General features: G+C 42.9%; 2 protein-coding genes across 7 annotated transcripts; one reads left to right on the forward strand and one right to left on the reverse strand.

Annotated features, from left to right (window-relative positions):
• Positions 1-1,357: 1,357 nt before the first annotated feature.
• On the reverse strand, positions 1,358-21,529 carry LOC121550787 (paired box protein Pax-6). Of its 5 annotated transcripts, none has more exons than XM_045221367.1 (10): positions 21,414-21,529; positions 20,804-21,266; positions 5,775-5,910; positions 4,115-4,266; positions 3,583-3,747; positions 3,338-3,420; positions 2,957-3,113; positions 2,749-2,819; positions 2,389-2,533; positions 1,358-2,247 (listed from the first exon to the last, which is right to left on the reverse strand). In XM_045221367.1, exons 4-10 carry the CDS (start codon positions 4,200-4,202, stop codon positions 2,180-2,182), a joined length of 777 nt encoding a protein of 258 aa, XP_045077302.1. In that variant the 5' UTR covers positions 4,203-4,266; positions 5,775-5,910; positions 20,804-21,266; positions 21,414-21,529; the 3' UTR covers positions 1,358-2,179. The 5 variants fall into 5 exon arrangements, with proteins under 5 accessions (XP_045077302.1, XP_045077301.1, XP_045077300.1 ...); XM_045221366.1 differs by having other exon boundaries at positions 4,115-4,263; positions 21,414-21,528; XM_045221365.1 differs by having other exon boundaries at positions 4,115-4,263; positions 5,771-5,910; positions 21,414-21,528.
• Positions 13,302-20,484, forward strand: LOC121550785 (reticulocalbin-1). Of its 2 annotated transcripts, XM_045221356.1 has the most exons (9): positions 13,302-13,405; positions 13,946-14,168; positions 16,168-16,361; positions 17,164-17,336; positions 17,463-17,523; positions 17,933-18,024; positions 18,258-18,365; positions 19,286-19,408; positions 20,206-20,358. In XM_045221356.1, exons 2-8 carry the CDS (start codon positions 13,954-13,956, stop codon positions 19,391-19,393), a joined length of 951 nt encoding a protein of 316 aa, XP_045077291.1. In that variant the 5' UTR covers positions 13,302-13,405; positions 13,946-13,953; the 3' UTR covers positions 19,394-19,408; positions 20,206-20,358. The 2 variants fall into 2 exon arrangements, with proteins under 2 accessions (XP_045077291.1, XP_045077290.1); XM_045221355.1 differs by lacking the exon at positions 19,286-19,408 and having other exon boundaries at positions 20,206-20,484.
• Positions 21,530-22,393: the final 864 nt, after the last annotated feature.

The following is a 22,393-nucleotide window of genomic DNA, read 5'->3' on the forward strand; positions in this document are numbered from 1 at the left end:
GGGGGGTAATGAGAGAGAGAGAGACTAGAGAGAGAGAGATAATGAGCGAGAAAATGAAGGAGGGGGTGAAGAGAGAGAGAGATGTCAATGTTGAATATTTACCCTAGAGACACAACTCTCGGTGGATTGTGTTTGTTACCATCATACAGTATAAGGGTAGATGATTATGCTTTTTTGATTACTTTGACTGAACTCACTCTAAAACCTGGTAAGCAGCAGTGCTCTTTTACATCAAGGAAACTCTTCCTGTTCTTTGGAAATGTCCTAAGAAAGTGAATACAAACCGATACAGTGACCCTTGTGAAGTCGAAGAGTGTATGGTTAGAGAGAGAGAGAGAGAGAGAGAGAGAGAGAGAGAGAGAGAGAGAGAGAGAGAGAGAGAGAGAGAGAGAGAGAGAGAGAGAGAGAGAGAGAGAGAGAGAGAGAGATGGGAAAAGATAAAGTGATAGAGGGAGGGCCATGTTCAAAGACAGACAGTAGATAAGTGCTCTCTGATAGAAGTTGAGTTGATGGGTTGGGTGGGTTAGGAGGTAGAGACAGTCCATAGGGGATATGATAGTTTGAGCAGGGGTTCAGAATGTCTTACGTGCAACATCCTCTCGGAATCTCCACACCTCGTTAACTCTGCTCCTAATTACACTTATCTAAACATTGCCACGGAATCCCACAAATAATTTTGTTAGCATATAGGACCTTATATGGGCATGGCTGTGACTGCGTGTTTGTGTTGATTGTCATTATCAAGATTATAAGAACAGTATACGGTATACATATACACAGTGTGTATGTGTGTGTGTGCACGTTCATGCCTGTGTGTGTATGCATGTGTGTGTGCACGTTCATGTGTGTGTGTGCGTGCGTGCATGCATTTGCAAGTTTGTACGAGTGCGTTTCATGTCCCTGTGAGAATTGGTTTGTCAGTCAGTCAGGGCATTATTTAAAGTGGGTGTGGTGATGTGAGTAACAAAAACAGGAAATCCACAGTCACATAGGCAGGAAATGCTACTGCTCAGTGACAGAGTTAGAAATAAACAAGAGCTAAAGACCATAGAATACACAACCTCCACCATAAGTCTCTGAGGGGTGGTTCACCAACATAGATCAATACATTACTGAAGATTTGATAAATATTCTCAAATTGAAATTAGCCAAAGTTGTTTTTTGTTCAGAAAGAAAGCTACTTCAGGATTCCTCCCTTTCCAGCCATTATTTCCCTGTTTGTACAGTATATGTGGTGTAAATTCACTTGGATCGATTTATTTAAAAATAAAAGCAATGCACATTCCAACTCTTACATTAATCAAGCTAACCCTATTATTACTTATAAATTACTGTTAAATAACAGGCATTGTTTAGTTTCACATTTAGATTTTTATTCTTGGTTCAAACAGCTTCACAAAAAGGGAATACACTAAAATGATTTGGAGCTTAAAGACACACACATACACAAAATGCAACTACACACATACAAACACTCACTCATGCCTGCACATACACACACGGACCCACGCACACACACACACAGTGCTAAATGTACAGGTGAAGGAAGGGATTTTTAAAAGGGGTAGGATTGCAAAAGTCAGATTGAAAGAAAGGAATGGAGAGAGAAGGAGGACAAAAATATAGCATCACAGTAACATCCTTATTCACTAGTATTGGTTTTTGATTGTCTTCAACTCTCCTAGGTCATTGGTTACATTAATCCCTGCTCAACTGTCATTGGTTAAATGAAATCCATGCTTGACTATGATTGGTGATTTCATTTCAATGCTTGATTGTCTGTTTGATCTGAAAAAACATCAAAAGGATTGAGTGAGTGAATGAGTGAGGGAGTCTGCTGGGATCCAGTTTCAGTTCATCATTTGATTGCTTTGTGCGCTGAGATCAAGTTTTAATTGTAATTAGTAGTCCAGTACCAATTCATTGGCTGCTTCAGGCCCATACTAGATTGTCATTGGTGGTTCCAAGGCCATCCATGATTGTCATTGGCTGTTCCATGTCATTGATACTTTTATTGGTAGTTTTTGTCATTATTAGAATGACTGATTGTAATCGCTTTGGATTGTAACGGATTGGGTGTTTGGGTATCTTAGTCTGTCACAGTCACAGTGAATAGGTGGATCCTCAGATACTGGCAGGTTTGGAGGTGGTCTAGTGTCATGCCGTAACTGTGTTATTCTCACTGGAGTCTGGTCCAGTACTGACCTAAGTCCTGCTCACTACCCGACACACCAGGAGAGAGATATCCTGGGAGAGAGACAAAGACAGACAGACAGAGAGAGATAGAGAGATAAAGAGCGAGAGACAAAGAGAAGAAGGATGAGTTAGCAAAGTGGTACCTAAACTAAATACTAGATCTTCACATGCACACATGCTGCAGACACTCACCTGTGTTGGAGCTGGCAGAGTGAGGGGGAGGGAGGTGAGGAGAGGGGTAAGAGAGGGAGTCAAACTTCCGGGGCAGGGGGGGAGGAGAGGAGGGGGAGGGAGGTAGCATGCAGGGGTAAGAGGGAGCGGACTGGGGGGGCAACGACTGGAGCGAGAGAGCAAAGAGAAGAGGAGAGAGGGGCAGTAACAGGACATGCAGGAAGAAAAAAGAGAAAAGATTGTTAGCCAGCGATAAGACTGATGAGACAGAACAAAGAATCAGTAAAAGTTTTGGTTCAAAATGAAGGACCAATAGTCATGTTAACAATGGACACCATGGGGTTCATAGCACAATAAAAAATAAACATTTGTTGAATTTACCTGCATATTGGAGAAGACTGAGAGAGAGCCGTAGCCTGAGAGAGAGTTGTCACTGCGACTGTGCATCGAGGCTTCATCAAGAAACACAGAAATATGTTTTAAAATAATATTGTATACAGTAATACACATACACACACACACACATACATATACACACACACTTGTACACCTACAAACATATTGAACTTTTTTTTTTCAGGTTTCTTACCTGAGCTGTTGCCATGGTGAGAGTGATAGACACCTGTGTTGAAGGAGGTGCTGAGGGGGGCGTGTGCCTGAGAACAGGAAGTCCCGCCCCCTGACCTCTTCTGATTGCGCAACTTCTCCTCCCTCCTCCATTTGGCTCGCCGATTGGAAAACCACACCTGTCAATCAATCAATCAATCAATCAATCAAACTGTAACCATTCAGGTGTGTTTGTGTTGGAATATAACAAATATGTGAAAACTGGTGGTCTCAGTGGACTGGTTTGAGAACAGCTCAGGTACTACCTTGGTATCTGTCATACTCTAATCTGACCACTAGGGGGAATAAAGGCTAAGAATAGCGAGACGGAGGGTTAAACAGACAGACAGAGTTGGTTGGTAACCTGAATGCGAGCCTCTGGAAGGTCAATTTTAGCTGCCAATCTCTCTCTGGCAAAGACATCTGGGTAATGTGTCCGTTCAAACTCTGTGATGTGGAGAAAAATTGGTCAAGAAGCCCACAATGGTTCACATTAACACACACACACACATGCCTATGGCATTAAACTTAGCTTTTCCTTCATGTTTATTACTGTAATTTAATTGAATCTCCACAGGCCTCAACTGAAGCCTGGGGCTGGGGTTAGACCTTTCTCCAGCGCATCAATCTGCTCCTGGGTGAAACTGGTACGATTCCTCTGGAGCTTTCTCTTCAGCTGGAGGTGATGCTGGGCGTCCTCTACCTCATCCCTCTCTCTTTGCACTCCTTCACCTCCTTCCACCATCCGCACGCTGACGTCATCCAGAGATTGTTCTAGAACAGAAGGATAATTGAAGCGCTTTTCTTGGTGAAATGTGTGTGTGTTTGTGTGAGTTTGCGTGTGTGTGTGTACCCACTGTTACTGTCTGCCTGAGTGTAACAAGCGTTTATTCATTCTCCAAATCTCCACATGTACGTATATGTTTCACTGTTTTGTATTTGTGCACTCTCTGTCACTGTAGGTGTGTGTATCACTTCTGTGTGTCCGTGTGTCTGTGTGTATGTGTGTTTTGGAACTGTTGGCACACTGTTTCTGCTCAGTCATGTGGAAGATTCTCCAGCTCACCCTAAGCTGACTCCACGAGTCACACACATACAAACACACACACACACACACACCACCCCTGTCTTCTATCTGTACCGTGTTGTGTTGGTTGATGGTACCAGTTGTTAGGCCCAGTCCAGCTGGAGGTGTTCTGTAGATTCAGCATGCTGAGTTTCTCACACATAACACTTCCCCTTCACCTCTGACCTCTTACTTCTCTCCTCCAATCAGAACACAGATCAGAACTACTGGAAGACAGAGGGAGGAGGAGATAAAGAGAGGGAGAAGAAGAGGAGAGAAAGGTAGAGGAAATAAGTGATAGGGGACATACATTTGGAGAGAAAGGGAGACAGACAGACACACACACGCTTGTGCATTAGCCTCCCACGGCGACACATGGGGAGTTCATTACAAACACACTCAGTAATTAGGAGCTACATCCTCTCCACTCTGACACTGACTATACACACACGCATGAGAGGAGAGAGTAACACTGTCAGCTACCATTAACCACACAGGCAGCACACAACCCCAGACACTAACTACACTAATGATACACAGCCACAATGCCGGGACCAGAATACTCACAACACTACACACATTATTATACACACTCTGACTATGGTGCACACACAGACAGAAGGGGAGCGGAAATATATATACACAACACTAAAGCTGTACTAGTGATACAGGGGAGCAGAATTACACACAACACTGGCTACACCTGTGATACACAGAGAAAGGGGGAGTAGAAATACACCACATTACTCTAACCCTAACCCTAAACCTAACTTCACATTAATATGGTACACTGAAAGGAGGGACAAAAGTACATACAATAATACACGCTGACTACGGATGATAGTGATAGCGGTATACAGAGAATTGGTGCAGAAATACTCACAACACTGTCGTTAACACTGTAACTATACTCTAATGACACATGATGATAGAGAAATAGAACAACTAAACACAAGAAACAATGGACTTTGCAAAAACACGCAAAAATAGGCCCTAATTACAGTAACGATGGAAGAGACTAACAACTCACAACACTGGACACACATTATCATGTTTGTGGGGCAAAATATGCTGTAACACTATACACTTAACTCTAAATGTTTCAGTTGATTCATTGATCCATTAATCAATTAATATCATTGAGACTGGAATACATGGGGATGAGACAATTAGTATAAATAAATCCTGCCTTGTCCTTTTATTCAAAAGTTGTGAGTGTGCTGTGCATTGACAGACTCCCAACTATGACTACAACCAGGTATCATAACCAGCACAGAGCCATACCGGTAAAAAGCATAAGACACCGGACAGGCAGATTTCATAAATCGTTATTAGCAGACCTTTAGCTTGAATACATACAAAGTGGGTAAAGGTTATACATTACAGAAGAAGAAGAGAAACCCTGAAGCATCAGAGAGTGAGAGCTAGTTCTCTGACCATATATTCATGAATCTTGCTAGCGGGGTGTATCTCTACCTGTTTGCCTCACAGTGCCTTTCTGTATTTCTACCTTGAGTCAAAGATCAAGTTATCTTGGTTCCGTGTGGTTCCACCCTCTAGTCTAGTTGTTACTTTTGCTATACATCTCACTTGTTCTGTGTGTCTGTCATAAATAGTTCCTATTTGTTTCGTTCAGATTTGTCTTGTTCTCTTATTTGGTCTCTGTCTGTGTCTGTCTCTCTCTCCCCCAACATTGGTGTTGGTTGACAAGTTTAGTGAAAGGACACTCACCTACTCGAGAGAGAGGATGCTGATGGTTTTCCAAACTTGCGTTTCTCTAGTCTCTCCACCGCTTACAAGGTTTCTCGCTTCCTCCTCTTCCTCTCTTTCGTTATACCCTCATCCCTCTCTTCTGACCTCGCTTTTGTTGACTGTGTGTGCAAAGAGAAAGCGAGAGCAGGGAGGCGAGCCAGAGTAGAGATGGAGAGAGTTAGACAGAGCGAAAGAGAGGAGGCGAGGGAGGGGGGAGTGGGCCAGGGAGAGAGAAACAAGTCTGCAGGCACTCTGGTCCTCGGAGCGATGGATAGAGAGGGAGAGGGAGAGAGAGAGGGAGAGAGAAGGAGGGGGAGGGAGGGAGAGAGGGATGACACACAGACTCAGTGTCAGTGTCAGGTCTGGACTTAATGCCAGGAAAAGGGGTGATGGAGAGAGAGAGCGCGAGAGAGAGAGACAGAGAGAGCGAGAGAGACGAGGGGAAGAAGGAGGGAGGGCTGGTAAAAGTATGGAGAGAATTAAAGAAACGTGGATGAAGGATGAAGGGAGGATGACGATCACCTATATCGATTTTAAAACAAAGCCTAGTAACACTTTATTTGAAGGACGGCTTCTAAACATTATTCCATAGTGTACCCATTTTATGTAAAAGCCATATTATTCATGATCTGTATGTCTGTACATGTCCTTGTAAATAATGTTTTTAGACATGCACCAGTATTTACTTGTTAATAAATATATAACAAATTATATATAAATGGTCTATGAATAACAACCTACTTAATACAAGCTTATAAGCCATTCATAAGAACACCTTTAGGTAAAGCTTTAAAACTGAAATGTGTTTGGCCTTATAGTGTTCCAAAGGGTTGGACTGTAGAGAGAAACTCTGACCTTTCGGATGCAGAGGACAGGGAGAGAGAGACCACTGGCCCAGTTCTGGCTCTTTCGAGAGAAACTGCATACATTTACATGTGCAAATAAGAAAGAAAGGGTCGCATTCTAAGAACACACAGTTACACTTTCATACACAGTACTTTGATTATTTTTTACACACACACCAGTGACACACTCACACACCAGTGACACCCTTACACACCGACTTGGTCAGTCGCTATCCTTATGGACTACGACGTTAGGCCCCTCCCCTCATACACACACCCTACACAGTACAAGCTACCAAATACGCGTGCTATGGCATGTTTAGCTTGGTTTCTCTCTGACTGCACTTTGTCACTCGTGACACCACATTTGCATATTTAATTGGATTAGCCCAGAGAACTAGAGAGTCCTTGACACTACAAAAATGAGAAGAGAGAATGCATCTACAGTTTGAGCAAACTAATGTTGAGTCCTGTAGGGTAATAAATCTGTAATACAATAGAATATAGTGGAGATGTATTGAGGAGTCCCCTTTATCCATCTTTAGTCTTCTTCATTGTCTGCTGAGTTAGAGAGCTCACTATGTTTTACAGTCAAAATACAGCACCTTTTGCCTGATATTCTAAAAACTACACTACAAACAGATATTTTTTGGGAGGTAGACTGGATTGGTTGTTTTTCGTAACACACAAGGTTGTGGTCAATTCCATTTTAATTCAGGAAGTGCCTAAATTTACTTTCAATGAGAATGAGTTTTCACGTCTTGAATTTGAATTTTCTAATGACCTGAATTGATTGAGTTGAAATACAATTGACCCAAACCTTAACAGAAGTGCACAACTACTTCAAGAACAACTACTTCTAGAACACAGAGAGAGAATGGAACGAGGAAGAGCATGTTATTATTATAAAGACTAGAGAAAAAACAAGAGGACTTAAGTATGACTATAAGATTAGAAGAAGAAGAAAGAGGGACAGGGAGGGCACGCGGAAGAGAGAGCGAGAGACAAGGAGAGAGAGATGGGGGGAGGTGGAGGAGAAGGAGGGTGCCAACATGTTTTATTTCCGGTTGACAAAACTCTGCGCTCTCTCGCTCCCTCCCTCCCTTCTTTCCTTCCCTCTCTCCCGTCGTAACCTGCCTCTCTCTGTCATTCTCTCTCTGTCGCTGGCTACAGAGAATAATCTGAGGTAATAGATGACAGAAAAAATAAGGGATTTTGTTGTCCAAAAACAATGAAGGAAGAATAGAAGATATCTCTGTAAATGGGTTTTAGATGTTTCTATGCATGCTGTCTTTGTGTGAGTGAGTTTATGGGCATACATGTACACTGTATCGTGTGTATGCCTGTCTGCAAAAGTGTGTGCAGGGCAGGCTCCAGGCATAAGCGTTCACTTAGGGCCCCAAATATATATATATACACTGAACAAAAATATAAACGCAACATGTAAAGTGTTCGTTTCATGAGCTGAAATAAAAGATCCCAGAAATGTTCCATACTCACAAAAAGCTTATTTCTCTAAAATGTGGTGCACAAATTTGTTTACAACCCTGTTAGTGATCATTTTTTCTTTGCCAAGATAATCCATCCATCTGACAGGTGTGGCATATCAAGAAGCTGATTAAACAGCATGATCATTACACAGGTGCACCATGTGCTGGGGACAATAAAAAGCCACTCTAAAATGTGCAGTTTTGTCATACAACACAATGCCACAGATGTCTCAAATTTGAGGGAGCGTGCAATTGGCATGCTGACTGCAGGAATGTCCACCAGAGCTATTGCCAGATAATTGAATCTTCATTTCTCAACCATAAGCCACCTCCAATGTCGTTTTAGAGAATTTGGCAGTACTCACAACCGGCCTCAAAACCGCAGACCACGTGTAACCACGCCAGCCCAGGACCTCCACATCCGGCTTCTTCACCTGCGGGATCAATTTACTGATTTCCTTATATTAACTGTAACTCAGTAAAATCGTAGAAATTGTTGCATGTTGCGTTTATATTTTTGTTCAGTATATACACTACAATACCAAAAGTATGTGGACACCTGCTTGTCAAAATCTTGGGCATTAATATGGAGTTGATCCCTCCTTTGCTGCTATAACAGCCTCCACTCTTCTGGGAAGGCTTTCCACTAGATTGTTGGAACATTGCTACAGGGACTTGATTTTATTTAGCCACAAGAGCATTAGCGAGGTCGGGCACTGATGTTGGGCGATTAGGCCTGGCTTGCAGTCGGCGTTCCAATTCATCCCAAAGGTGTTTGATGGGGTTGAGGTCAGGGCTTTGTGCAGGCTAGTCAAGTTCTTCCACACCAATCTCGACAAACCATTTCTGTATGGACCTCGATTTGTGCACGGGGGAATGCTGAAACAGGAAAGGGCCTTCCTCAAACTGTTGCCACAAAGCTGGAAGCACAGAATCGGCCTACCACTTCACGGCTGAGTTGTTGTTGCTCCTAGACGTTTCCACTTCACAATAACAGCACTTACAGTTGACTGGGGCAGCTCTAGCAGGGCAGAAATTTGACGAACTGACTTGTTGGTAAGGTGGCATCCTATGACGGTGTCACGTTGAAAGTCACTGAGCACTTCAGTAAGGCCATTCTACTGTCAATGTTTGTCTATGGAGATTGCATGGCTGTGTGCTCGATTTTATACACCTGTCAGCAACAGGTGTGGCTGAAATAGCCAAATCCAGTTGAAGGGGTGTCTACATATTTTTGTATAAATAGTGTATATATATTTTATTTTTTTAGGAACTCAGTCGGGGTCTCAATTTACTGTTGAGAGTTAAAATAGTAGAATATACAAGGTGCAAGTTTGAAATTTGGTTGTGCATCAGCTATTTTTATCTTGTTATGTCAGTCATTGACAGTCACTCAATTAGCCATGTCAGCTAACAATTTTTAGATTGGTAAATTTGACTTTCCAGCTATCTAAACTTGTAGTATTCATGGCCGAATACCGACCGGTCACGCAGGGCACGTGCCCAGGAGCCCTGACCTCCAGGGGGTCTCCGTTGATTTTGTTAATCACTTTTGCCTGTGAGGTGGGAGGGCCCAAAAGGCTAGAGCCGACCCTGAGTGTGTGTACTGTATATGTGTATGCGTGTGTGTATGTGTGTTCCTTGAATATTCGTGCAGCTTTAGGGCACATTTTTTCAGTCTCTTGTTAGTTCATCCCTGTCACCCTCTCTCTCTCGCTCTCTCTCCCTCTCTCTCTTTTTCACTGCTGGGGGGAGGGGGATGGAGGTCACCATAGCAACCATGCCGGGACAAATTAATATCAAGTCTTTAAAACAAAACACACAAGCTTACGTGTGTGTGCGGTTGTGTGTCTGTGTGTGTGTGTCCTTTTCCCTTTCGTGACTCTATTAACTCTGTGAATTCCCCCCAAAAAGGGGAGGGGCTACATTGATTATGAAATATTCATTTCTATATCCATCTATCTCACTTTATGTCAATTTCCCCCACTCAATTCACTCTTCCCCTCCTCTTCCTCGCTTTTGTCTTTCCTTCTTTCCTCTCTCTCTCTTCCTCCTCTCTCCATCTCTTTGCTGTTGTGTGCCCCCAGGCTACAGTGTGGCACGTCCTCCCTCCATCCCTCCCTCTCCCCTCCTCTCTCACTGCCCCTGTCACCTTCAATTGCTCCATGGAACTAGACACACCGCCTTAGGCGAGGGAAGAGAGGAGCGAGAGAGGAGAGGAAAAGAGAAAGAGAGGGAGAGAGAGACGCAAAGGGAAAGAGAGAAGAGAGAATGAAACCGAGCGGAGGGAAAAAGAGGCAGACAGGGTATGTGTGAGAGAGAGGGATAGCAAGAGAAAGGAGAAAGAAACGAGTATGAATTAGATAGAGAGAGAGACGAAGAAAGAGAGAGAGAGAGAGAGAGAGAGAGAGAGAGAGAGAGAGAGAGAGAGAGAGAGAGAGAGAGAGAGAGAGAGAGAGAGAGGACATAATAAAAAGGTGTGGTTAGAGGAGGGGGTGAGAAAGTCTCAACTGTGTTGTTCAGCAGCATCCTGTGTAAAACTATCCAATAACAGCAACACCTGCTGTCAACCATTGTCCTGACTGAGGAGTCCAACACTGAGAACTAATGGATTCCAGTTAACTAAGATAGCAAATCGGTTCCATTCCCAGAATGTTGAGTTTTAATTTATTTAACCTTTATTTAGCTAGGCAAGTCAGTTAAGAACAAATTATTATTTACAATGACGGCCTACACTGGCCAAACCTGGATGACACTGGGCCAATTGTGCGCTGCCCTATGGGACTCCCAATCACGGCCGGTTGTGATACAGCCTGGAATCAAACCAGGGGGTCTGTAGTGACGCCTAAAGCACTGAGATGCAGTGCCTAAGACCGCTGCGCCACTCGGGCGCCTTCTTATTAGAAAAACTCAAGAAATGAAAAATGAAGTAAATAACACAATTACGTAAATAAGTAGGCCTAAATAACAGAATTAAGTAGGATCAATTTGGAATAAGTGGGACACTTTTTTCATTTCCATCTGCTGTAACCTCTGTCGACATCTATCCAACATATTAGCCCAACACATGATACATTTCTGAGATCCTCAAGAAGTTTCCTAATCACAAAAAATAATAATGTTGATATCATATTCACAGGAGGCATGACACACCCATTTGTGTACACTGAGTCAAAAGCATATTTTCAGTTTGCATTTGGTAGACTGGGACTGCAGGCTAGATAAACTGGGACACCATTATTATAGTCCCAATTGTACCCCAATGACAATTCAATTCAATTTTGTGTGATTAGGAAACATCTGAGGACTTCAGAAATGTATAATGTATTGGGCTAATATGTTGGATAGATCTCTGAAGAGGTTACAGAAGAAGTAAATGCAAAAAGTGTCCCACTTTTACAGAATTCACTTAAATAACAGTACTAATAACAGTACTACAAGAAAACCTTTACAGGACATAGTACTACAAGAACCAGAGCCCTGCCTAACCTACAGGGGTTCCCTAATGTAAACTGGATCTCTTTCCGCCATTGGAAAAGCCTACTAAACTGTCCTACTTTAGCTGGTTGGTAAAGCTGGTTGTGCTCCTGAGTGGCGCAGTGGTCTAAGGCACTGCATCGCAGTGCTAACTGTGCCACTAGAGATCCTGGTTCGAATCCAGGCTCTGTCGCGACCGGGAGACTCATGGGCGGCGCACAATTGGCCCAGCGTCGTCCAGGGTAGGGGAGGGAATGGCCGGCAGGGATGTAGCTCAGTTGATAGAGCATGGCGTTTGCAATGCCAGGGTTGTGGGTTCGATTCCCACGGGGGGCCAGTATAAAAAAATATAAAAAAAGATGTATTCACTAACTGTAAGTCGCTCTGGATAAGAGCGTCTGCTAAATGACTAAAATGTAAATGTAAAGCGGGACAGCTAAAATAAATATTGAAATAATTGTTTTTTCTGTATTTTGATGCACCAGTATGCACATTTACATCACAATTTGGCACAGCATATTATTTATGACCGTTTTATAACCTTAACATCAAAATAGAAAAAATACTATGTAGCCGATCTTATCATGTGCTTTGCAGGTGAGCTTCCTGTTTAAAGCTTGCTCTGCCCCCCTCTATGACGTCACACCAATGAAGTGACGTGATTTTGATCATGTGGTTTGTCTGCAAGGGCTTGACAACAATAGTTATGATTTTCTCTTTTCAGACCAAGAAAGCGTCAGGATTATGCTGTCCCAGTTTATATGATGCCCCACTCTTTCTGAATTCACCCTAAATAACAAAATGAAGTAGGCCTGAATAACACAATTACGTAAATAACAAACATTCCAATGACAATATGGAGAAATTGGCTATTGATTGATTGAATGAATAATAGCCAATTCATATCATATCAAACTCAGTTCAGATGACCAAACATTGAAAATAAATTATGCAAAACCTAAACAAAATACTTCCTTATCATATAATAAATTAGGAATTAATTAATTATTTGATCGAGGCATTAAAAGTAAAACTGATGTAACTGCCCTGTAGCAATATGCTAAGGTGGCTCTGGCGGGAGGTACAGTATGTTGTAGGAAGGAAGAAGTCGGGAAACGGAAAAGGGAGGATTTTGAAGAATAAAATATCTGATGTGGTTTCTAGATTGTTCTGTTCAAAAGGCATCCTACTCTGCCCCCAAGCGTTAGGTTTCCAGAACAACGTAAGCATACATTATTTATTTTATAAAATAACCCTTTCTGAAATTATTTTTTCCCACCAATGCTGAGTGCTGACTAACTTCCTTTATATTAAATATCACGTTAGTCTGTCGTTTCGATATTATTATGGACATCGTTTTCGGACTTTACAGTGGGGAAGGCTACAGTGGTGTGGTTTCCCATCTTCTCAGGTTTCGTATGAGTTGGCTAGATACATGTAAATTGCATTGGGTTTGAGCAAACAGTACTGCCTGCCTTTCAATGCCGTATGTTTATAAATCTCAGGTGTCCCTTTACATTGCTGATGAAAACTTTGGTAAAAATATTTAAATACTATCATATCTTCATGCGCGATCTGGTACAGAGGTTTGCACCGCGCGCGTTCGCGTGTCAACGTGGCGCTTCAAAGCCAATCGAAATCAGTCTCGGGCTCCGTTAATCCCATTTCCTCGTTTCTATTGGTTACTTTTCTTTTCAGCGTGTCTGTGAATGGTCGACGAAGCAAGCGTGTCACCGCCTCCTTTATTGTAGAATTTACAAGCCCAGAAAAAAAACGTGATTGAGACGTGTTGCTGAAAATTGGTACGTTTTTTAAAATTATTAATGCATGAAAGTATATGCTCCAGTAAATTGAGTGATTTCTGTTGTTTAAAAAAACAACAACGTTGTGTACAGTTTATGCCAAGTTTCACTTAAAACTTTCTTGGAGTAGCCTAAACTCATTGATTAAAAATATGTAGGCTACCTAACTGCATCCCTTTTTGCTTAAAAGACAAACAAACTTTAATTCATTTACAGGCATTATTGATGTAATTCATTGTTGTATTCATTATTCAGAAGTGTTAAGACTTAAGACAACATACATTGACTGAGTTATCCTTATTCAAGTCAGGACTCAAGAAAGTAGCCTATAAATAGGGCACAAAAGTTTAACAAACTTGTTTTATGCCCATATGTATCACTGTTTGCATTAAATAAACAGTTATTGTATAAACCAATAATGTATTATTTTGAGTGAGTCTCATATCATCTGGCAAGTATTATCTCCGTCTATTTGTGGGCTAAGTTCTGTTCAGTCTACTGTAGCGTCTCTCTCTTTCTTTCTTCCTTTTTCTTTCTCAGGACAGAAGATGCTGCTGCAGTCACTACTGTCCCTCATTCTTATCCTCGGGGTGGCGGTAGCCGTGCCTGCTAAAGAGAAGCGTGTCCATCGCCATAGTGACCTGAGTGACCACACCCATGACGACTCCACTGGTTTCCAGTATGACCATGAAGCCTTCCTGGGCAAAGAGGAAGCCAAGACCTTCGACCAGCTGACCCCCGAGGAGAGCAAAGATAAACTTGGGTACATTATGTTACAGAACACCCAGGCAGGCAGCGTCCCAAATGGACATTATGCACTACTTTTGACCAGGGCCCATATTTCCTATGTTATGCACTACTTTTGACCCGGGTCCATATTCCCTATGTACAGCAGTACCTTTGACCTGGGCCCATAGGGCTCTGGTCAAAAAGAGTGAACTATGTATGAAATAGGGTGCCATTTGGGATGTAGTCCCACTATCACTGCTCTAGGTTAGAAGTTACCCCCAGGCGCATATCTAGGATCAGCTTGCCTTCTCTAAACTCCTACCCTTAACTATTGGGAGGAGAATGCAACTGACCTGAGATCAGTGTCTAGGATCAACTTAATCCTACTCCAATAGACACCGTTCCTTTCTTTCTCTTTCTCTCACCCCCTTGTGGTGCATTATTTCATACACTAGTTCTGTATCCCTAGCCCCACCCATCTGGCTAAGTCAACGTTACATCCTGAATAGTTTTCATACAGCAAAGCCCCTTAATCTAAATAAACTGTCTGCAAGACCAATCCTTTTTCTCTCTTTCTACACATCCATTTCCTGCTCTTCTCCCTCCTGCAACCACCTACACCTTCGCACTCTTACGTTTGACTACAGTTATTGTAATTGTGTTTGTTTGAAGACATCTCACCCCCTGCCTCTGTCTTAGCAATGGAATGAACGGTGTTTAAGGTTGTGACATACTGTTAACCTTGACTTGTTCAATCAATCAATCAAATGTATACACCCTTTTTACATCAGCAAGTACACAGTAAGATTTAAAAAGAAATCTCCCTCAGTTTATGTCCACGTTTTCAAAAAACTCTTAAATATCTGCTCCAAATTAAGATTCAACAAAGTCTGCAGAACGATTGGGGTGTCAGCTAATACATGCGACATTGACTTTGAAAAAAATCTATTTTGGTTATTATACTACAGTAAGTGAAGTGGATTTACACCCAGTAACGGAATTGCGGTAACATAATTTCATCATGGGTCCCTGATCTGTACTACACAGAAATGCATAAGTATGGATATGAATGTCATTCTCTTCATGGTGATGTATCCTAAATAGGCACACAAAAGGTATAAATATGCAATAACCTCCTTTGCATATTTGGGTATTATTCTACTATTATTTTAATGAGCTCTGCCCCAAACAAGACCAAATTTGGTTGTAAAATGTTTTACGTTACCCAGCAAGAACACCAAAAATGTTGCTTAAAAAGAAAGGGGGATCTAACAAAGACTCACTGACAACAACCTAAACGAAACAGGTGGGGTTTTAGGAGGGGTTCTAAAAGACACTCATGGGGGTGTCCACTGAAAATTGCATAGCAACAACAACTGGGACCTAAAAGACACCCACCATGAGCACCCACTAAATTTGCCCAGTAAGAGGCAAACAAATGAAAAACCCACACCAAACTTAAAGACAGGAAGCAAACCAAAAAGTAGAGCAAACGAAAACAGGGAAGATCAGAAAAATGAATGTTTTTCTAGAAATCAGATAGGGAGCGCCAACTAAAAGTGTTGACCCTGCACATCTCTCAAGACAACTGGAGCATTGGGCCAGCCGCTCTTAAATATCACTTGGGCCAGCACAGGTGAAACACCTTCTGACTAACGAGATGGACAAGCCAGCACAGATGTAACACATACTGACTAACAAGGTGACACTAGTCGGTGCGCCCTATGTGCTAACGTGCTAAAAGTCCAAACTCAAAACATAAATGGAAAAAACAAAACCTGTAACAAATGTATATACAGTATGCCTTAATTTCTCAAAAATATACTCTTAGCATTCATTTGACACCCAATTTGATATGCTCCTATGAACTTCACGTTGGTGCTCATGGGTCCTTTTACATGGAAATGACCTTATACAGAAACCCAGCCTAAAACCCCAAAGAGCAAGCAATGCAGATGTAGAAGCACAGTGGCTAGGAAAAACTCGCTTCTGTAGGTAGTAGGCTTAGTTGGCTTGTTCTGTCCCTTTGGCAGGAAGATCGTAGATCGCATCGACACAGACAAGGATGGTTTCGTGAGCCATGGGGAACTGCACCAGTGGATCAAACACAGGCAGAGAAGGTACATCGAGGAGAATGTGCTGAAGCACTGGAAGGAGTACGACCAGAACAAGGATGGGAAGATCGGCTGGGAGGAATACAAGAACACAACCTACGGCTACTACCTGGGTACGACAAGGGAGGATGTGTGTGTGACAGTGTGTGTGGGTAGCCTAACTTTGAGACGAATGAGCGAGGGGGTGGGACTTCAAAAGGGTAGTCCCAATTTACCAGGGTTGTACAGTCAGTGTATTATTAGTAGGCTATATGGGTGTTAAAGATTGTTGGAATGATGGGCAGGGTTTGGCACAACCAATATACTATTTATGAAGGGGCTAATTTGATATAATTACTACATGATATGAGGAGATTGATCATGAGCTACAAAGACAATCCAAAAATGAGATGGGAATGAGAGGGGAGAGCTCAACACGACAGTACAGTAGTGGCTATACAGCTATGGGATAGTGGTGTCATCTTAGACTCTTATTGTTAATACAAAGGCAGGGGAAGGGTTACCACAATATCCATGTCTTTTATCCTTGATACAAAGAAACAAACATAGGTGGAACACAGAACATGTTAACACAATTTGCCCTTTGGAGTTAAAGTAGAGATAATCTGTAATAGAGAGGGTAAATTAGTGACACATATCACTGTTAAACTCTGTTTCAAAAGGTTTTAGAAGGCTAACCTTTGTTTACTACAGTACACAACCCAAGAGTATTTACACTGACAGTGTAGCTCTGGGCCAGTATGAATAAAGCGTCTCAGAGTAGGAGTGATCAGTTTAGCCTATTAGATCATAATAAGTAACATTACATGAACAGGGGGGACCTGATCCTAGATCAGCACTCCTACTCTGAGACGCTTGATCTTTGTTTTACAAAGCCATGTCTTGACTCTGAGAATGTCCTCCGCTCCGTTGCAGATGAGGAGTTTGATGACGTGGATGACAAGGCTAGCTACAAGGCCATGCTGACTAGAGACGAGAGGCGCTTTAGGACAGCTGACCGCGATGGGGACGGCATCGCCACCAAGGACGAGTTCACCTCCTTCCTTCACCCCGAGGAGTACGACCACATGAAGGCCGTTGTCATACAGGTCAGTCAATTGACTGGGATCAGTCACTAGAGTCACAAGATCAATCAAATTCTGGGGAACATCCAGGTGGTGCACTTTTTTCTCCAGCCCACTTCTAAACAACTATTTTTTTCTGTTTCGCTTCAGGAAACAGTAGAAGACATTGACAAGAACGGTGATGGAAAGATCACCCTTGACGAATACATTGGTTAGTCTCTCCTTCAACCTTCTACCCTTTCCAAACAGAGAACATACAATATGTCGTCAACCAAACATAATATCTGGTTCTTTATACATTTTATATGAGAACAAAAAATGAAATATTTTATTACCCATCTATGAGTGATATTCTTGGGTCCACAACCAACTGTATATGTTAAATGAAAAGTGCTAGTATGCGTACACAAAGAGAAGATAACCCAGAGATGCACAGTAGGCATGATTTTGAAAGTGATTTTTTCCCAAGCGTATGGACCAGTGGTTTTCAAACCTCTCCTCGGGGACCCCCAGACGTTTCACAATTTTGTTGTAGCCCTGAACTATCTCATAATCCCTGGAATAGACTTTAGAATTACAACACCTACTGTATAAGCTGTAACCTGTTCTCTCCATCACAGGGGACATGTTCACACCTGAGAACGGAGAGAGTGAACCAGACTGGGTGCTGACAGAGAAGAAACACTTCACAGAGTTCAGAGACACCAACAAGGTACACTAGTCTGCTGCTACTGGATCACCTTAACATTGACAACATCCTGTCCTTCTACATTACTATAACATCACTATTTAAGTCAGTACACTTACAGTACCCTACCCCTCAGACCAGCCATGTCAATACTTACACACACACCCCTCTCTCTGTGGACATACTAAGTTAACAGGTTTGTGTCTTGTGTTGTCAGGATGGTTTGTAACAGCTCTCTATGCGTGTTGTGTTGTCAGGATGGTTTCCTGGATAACCATGAGGTAGCTCAGTGGATCCTGCCAGGAGATATTGACTATACTGACAATGAGGCTAAGCACCTCATCCACGAGACAGACACAGACAAGGTACGCATCTCCCCAGTCCCATTGCCTGAACTCTCACCCTTACCCCAAACCAAAAGCTCCATACCTGTACACCCCTTACAACAAATGTTTCTTAATCCACTTCCACACACAATCTTATCCCCTCCAAAGCACCCCTAGCTAGGTGTCCTCTTCACCCCTCCCCCATCCCTGTACTCCTCTAAAACTCACACCTCCACCACCGGTGTACCCCTTTCTACCCTCACCCCACATCAAATACCCCCATACCTACAACTATTGTGCAGTGCACACCCCCACCCGTTCACGCCCCTTCCAACTCACCCCGTAGCATCTCCCCTTCCTCTCTGACCTCCTTACACCTTCCCCCAACCTCACACCTCGACTCTTGTTACAACTGACCACTGTATTTGGTGACATGTGCAATGCACAGGCCTACACTACAGGGAGTAAATATACCATGGTGTCTGTGGTAGTAATACAATGTCTCCTAGCTGTTTAAATTAGCATTTATGCTAAAATAAAAACAATGTTGCATCCCAAATGGCAACCTATTCCCTGTATAATGCACTACTTCAGCCCTATTGGCCCTGTTCAAAAGTAGTGCACTATGGGGAATAGGGTGCCATTTGCAACACTACAGAGACTTATATGAGCCTGGGTGCAGATTCAGGGCTCGCTCTCACAACTCACATCACACACTGTCAGCCTGAACACAGCTAATAATCAACATAATGGAATTAATTGGGGGTGTTAATTATAATTAATCTCTTTCTCTCCCTCTGTCCTTCATTCACGCTTTTCTCACTGTTATCTATCCCTTTTTCGCCCTCATTTTCATTCCACTCTCCCTCTTTTTCGTCCTTCTCTCTTTCAATCATGACCGCAATGAATGGTGATGGGCTGGACCTGAAATTTGCCTCCTCTGCGATTGGACGAAACAGGATGACAAAATAACCAAGAAGGAGATTCTGGCCAATTGGAACATGTTTGTGGGGAGCCAGGCGACCAATTATGGAGAGGATCTCACCAGGCGACATGACGAGCTTTGATGAAGTCAAGCGAAGGCATGGGGAGGAGTTAAGGGCTCCGTTTGCATCGCTCTCTGCGTAGTTCCATGTACATTGTGCAGCTGAATTTTTGGAACGGACCGTATACGTACTCTGTTTGCGTAGAGCCTTTAAGGGGAGGGAGGGATTTTCAAAATACATATTGGGGTTTTGTATTGTGAAAGGGCATACACTTCATGGAGAATACTGTTACTGTTAAGGAGCTGGGTAGGGAGAAAGTGCTGAGGGGAAAAAGGTCACGGGTCATATTTATACTGTTGAACACACATTTCTATGGGAGGTAACGGGAGCATGGCGATAAGTGTTTACACACGCAGATACATAGCCACAACCTCACTCACAGAGAGACACTCTAACCGAACACACAATCACGCTCAAGTGTGAACAAAGACAGACACTCCACAAGTCAAGATTATTTTTACTGCACCATATATAGCATAAATATACACTTGGTTTACACAAGGGGGGGGGGCGCAAGAGACAAAATTGAATGACACTTTTGTGGTGAAACATTTATCTCTGTGAATTTAAAATAAAGCCATGTTGGTTTTTCTACAAAAATACAGTTTAATTTTTCTTCATGACATATCATTAACTACTGTCCTAAGCAACTTAATTACTCAAATGTAATTTGTTTCCTGGTTCTTGAATGGAGTTTACCACACCACTGCCACCTGCTAAATGGTGAATCGTCTATAATGTTACAGTTTTCCCAGATTCCTTTCTCCATTTCTCTCCATCTTTATCTTCTACTTCCCTTATCCTCCATCCCTCTCTCTCTCCTTCTCTCTTAGGATGGGCGTCTCTCTCTCTCGGAGGTCATGGACAAGGTCTACTTCCTGAAGTCAAGCACGCTGACTGACTATGGAGCTATGTTGGTGGATGAGGGTCACGAAGAACTCTGACATCTGTGACTCCAACACTCAGCCAATAAAACACAGACTGTGTCTTGGAGTCAATTGACATTTTTATTTTATATAAAATACGGTACAGACATGTTGCCCATTAAATTGGTGTGTAGGTTTGTTTTATTATGCATGTGCCAGAGAGAAATAAAAATGACATTTCTAAGGGCTCTACAGTACGACCATTTTTCTCACATATGCACCTAAATACTTTGCTGTGCGGCCAGCAATTTTAATTTAGGATCACCAGTGCGCCTAGAAAAATTAAGGATTCTAGCTTTAATACCTAAAATATTTTACCTCCTAAATGTCTTTGTGTGCGCCTACATGTTTCAACTTAAGCTTACACGTGCTCCTTGTAAAAGAGGTCAGCGTAGAGCCCTCTTTTGTAAATGTATGTGTAACAAAGCTTAAAAATATCAGTTGGAATTCTCAGACTCCATACGAGAACAGAAAACCATATGTACAAATAATCTCAAGTATACACCTTTGTCATGTTGATCATCGTCTCTGAACCATCACACCATCATTACGGGTCGCGCCTCTTTAGCTTTCAGATCCACTCCAGAGCCTGCAAACCCAGTTCCACCCTGGGAAGGAATAAAATATTAAATATTTTATCAGCATTAACATCAGGTGGTCTTCAAATACCCTTACAAACGAAGTACTTTGCTATGTCTTGCACGTACTGTGCGTACATACTCTTTCAAACTCAAGAACACACAAACAGACTCACTTGCTTGATCACACACGCTCTAACACTCATACAAAAACGGCACGTGTTTCCTTGCAGGTAACCATGGTTAACAGAGGAAGTACAATGATTTCAAGCACCACCCTCCTTTTAAAGTGGGATGATGTCCTTCTCTGTGAGTTTGTCTCCGGTCATCGGGTCCGTCATGTCCTTCCTGATCAGCCTCTCCACACACTCCTGAGTCACCACCGCCCCACTGAGAGGAGGGAGAGAAAGGAGGGGGTAGAGAGAAAGAGGGGAGAGAGAGATTAAGAAACTGCGAAGAAGCGAGGTAGTAGGGGTGGCTTGATATAGAGAGAGAGGTGGTCCAGTAAATAAAGGAACCGAATAAGGGTTTACTTACGAGGGTTTGAGAACGGAGCAGGGGACACTGTTACCCAGAGTGTCTTTAGTCACGGCACACAGGTACCTCTCCTGGAAACAACATTACACAGGCTAAACTCAGCAAAAAAAGAAATGTCCCTTTTTCAGGACCCTGCCTTTCAAAGATAATTCAAAAAATTCCAAATAACTTCACAGATCTTAATTGTAAAGGGTTTAAACACTGTTTCCCATGCTTGTTCAATGAACCATAAACAATTAAATGAACATGCACCTGTGGAACGGTCGTTAAGACACTAACAGCTTACAGACGGTAGGCAATTAAGGTCACAGTTATGAAAACTTAGGACACTAGAGGCCTTTCTACTGACTCTGAAAAACACCAAAAGAAAGATGCCCAGGGTCCCTTGCTCATCTGCGTGAACGTGCCTTAGGCATGCTGCAAGGAGGCATGAGGACTGCAGATGTGACCAGGGCAATAAATTGCAATGTCCATACTGTGACACGCCTAAGACAGCGCTACAGGGAGACAGGACGGACAGCTGATCGTCCTCGCAGTGGCAGACCACGTGTAACAACACCTGCACAGGATCTGTACATCCGAACATCACACCTGCGGGACAGGTACAGGATGGCAACAACAACTGCCCGAGTTACACCAGGAACGCACAATCCCTCCATCAGTGCTCAGACTGTCCGCAATAGGCTGAGAGAGGCTGGACTGAGGGCTTGTAGGCCTGTTGTAAGGCAGGTCCTCACCAGACATCACCGGCAACAACGTCGCCTATGGGCACAAACCCACCGTCGCTGGACCAGACAGGACTGGCAAAAAGTGCTCTTCACTGACGAGTTTCACCAGGGGTGATGGTCAGAATCGCATTTATCATCGAAGGAATGAGCGTTACACCGAGGCCTGTACTCTGGAGCAGGATCGATTTGGAGGTGGAGGGTCCGTCATGGTCTGGGGCGGTGTGTCACAGCATCATCGGACTGAGCTTGTTG

This window comes from Coregonus clupeaformis, chromosome 7 (genome assembly GCF_020615455.1).
Source record: "Coregonus clupeaformis isolate EN_2021a chromosome 7, ASM2061545v1, whole genome shotgun sequence".
NCBI classification, from domain to species: Eukaryota; Metazoa; Chordata; class Actinopteri; order Salmoniformes; family Salmonidae; genus Coregonus; species Coregonus clupeaformis.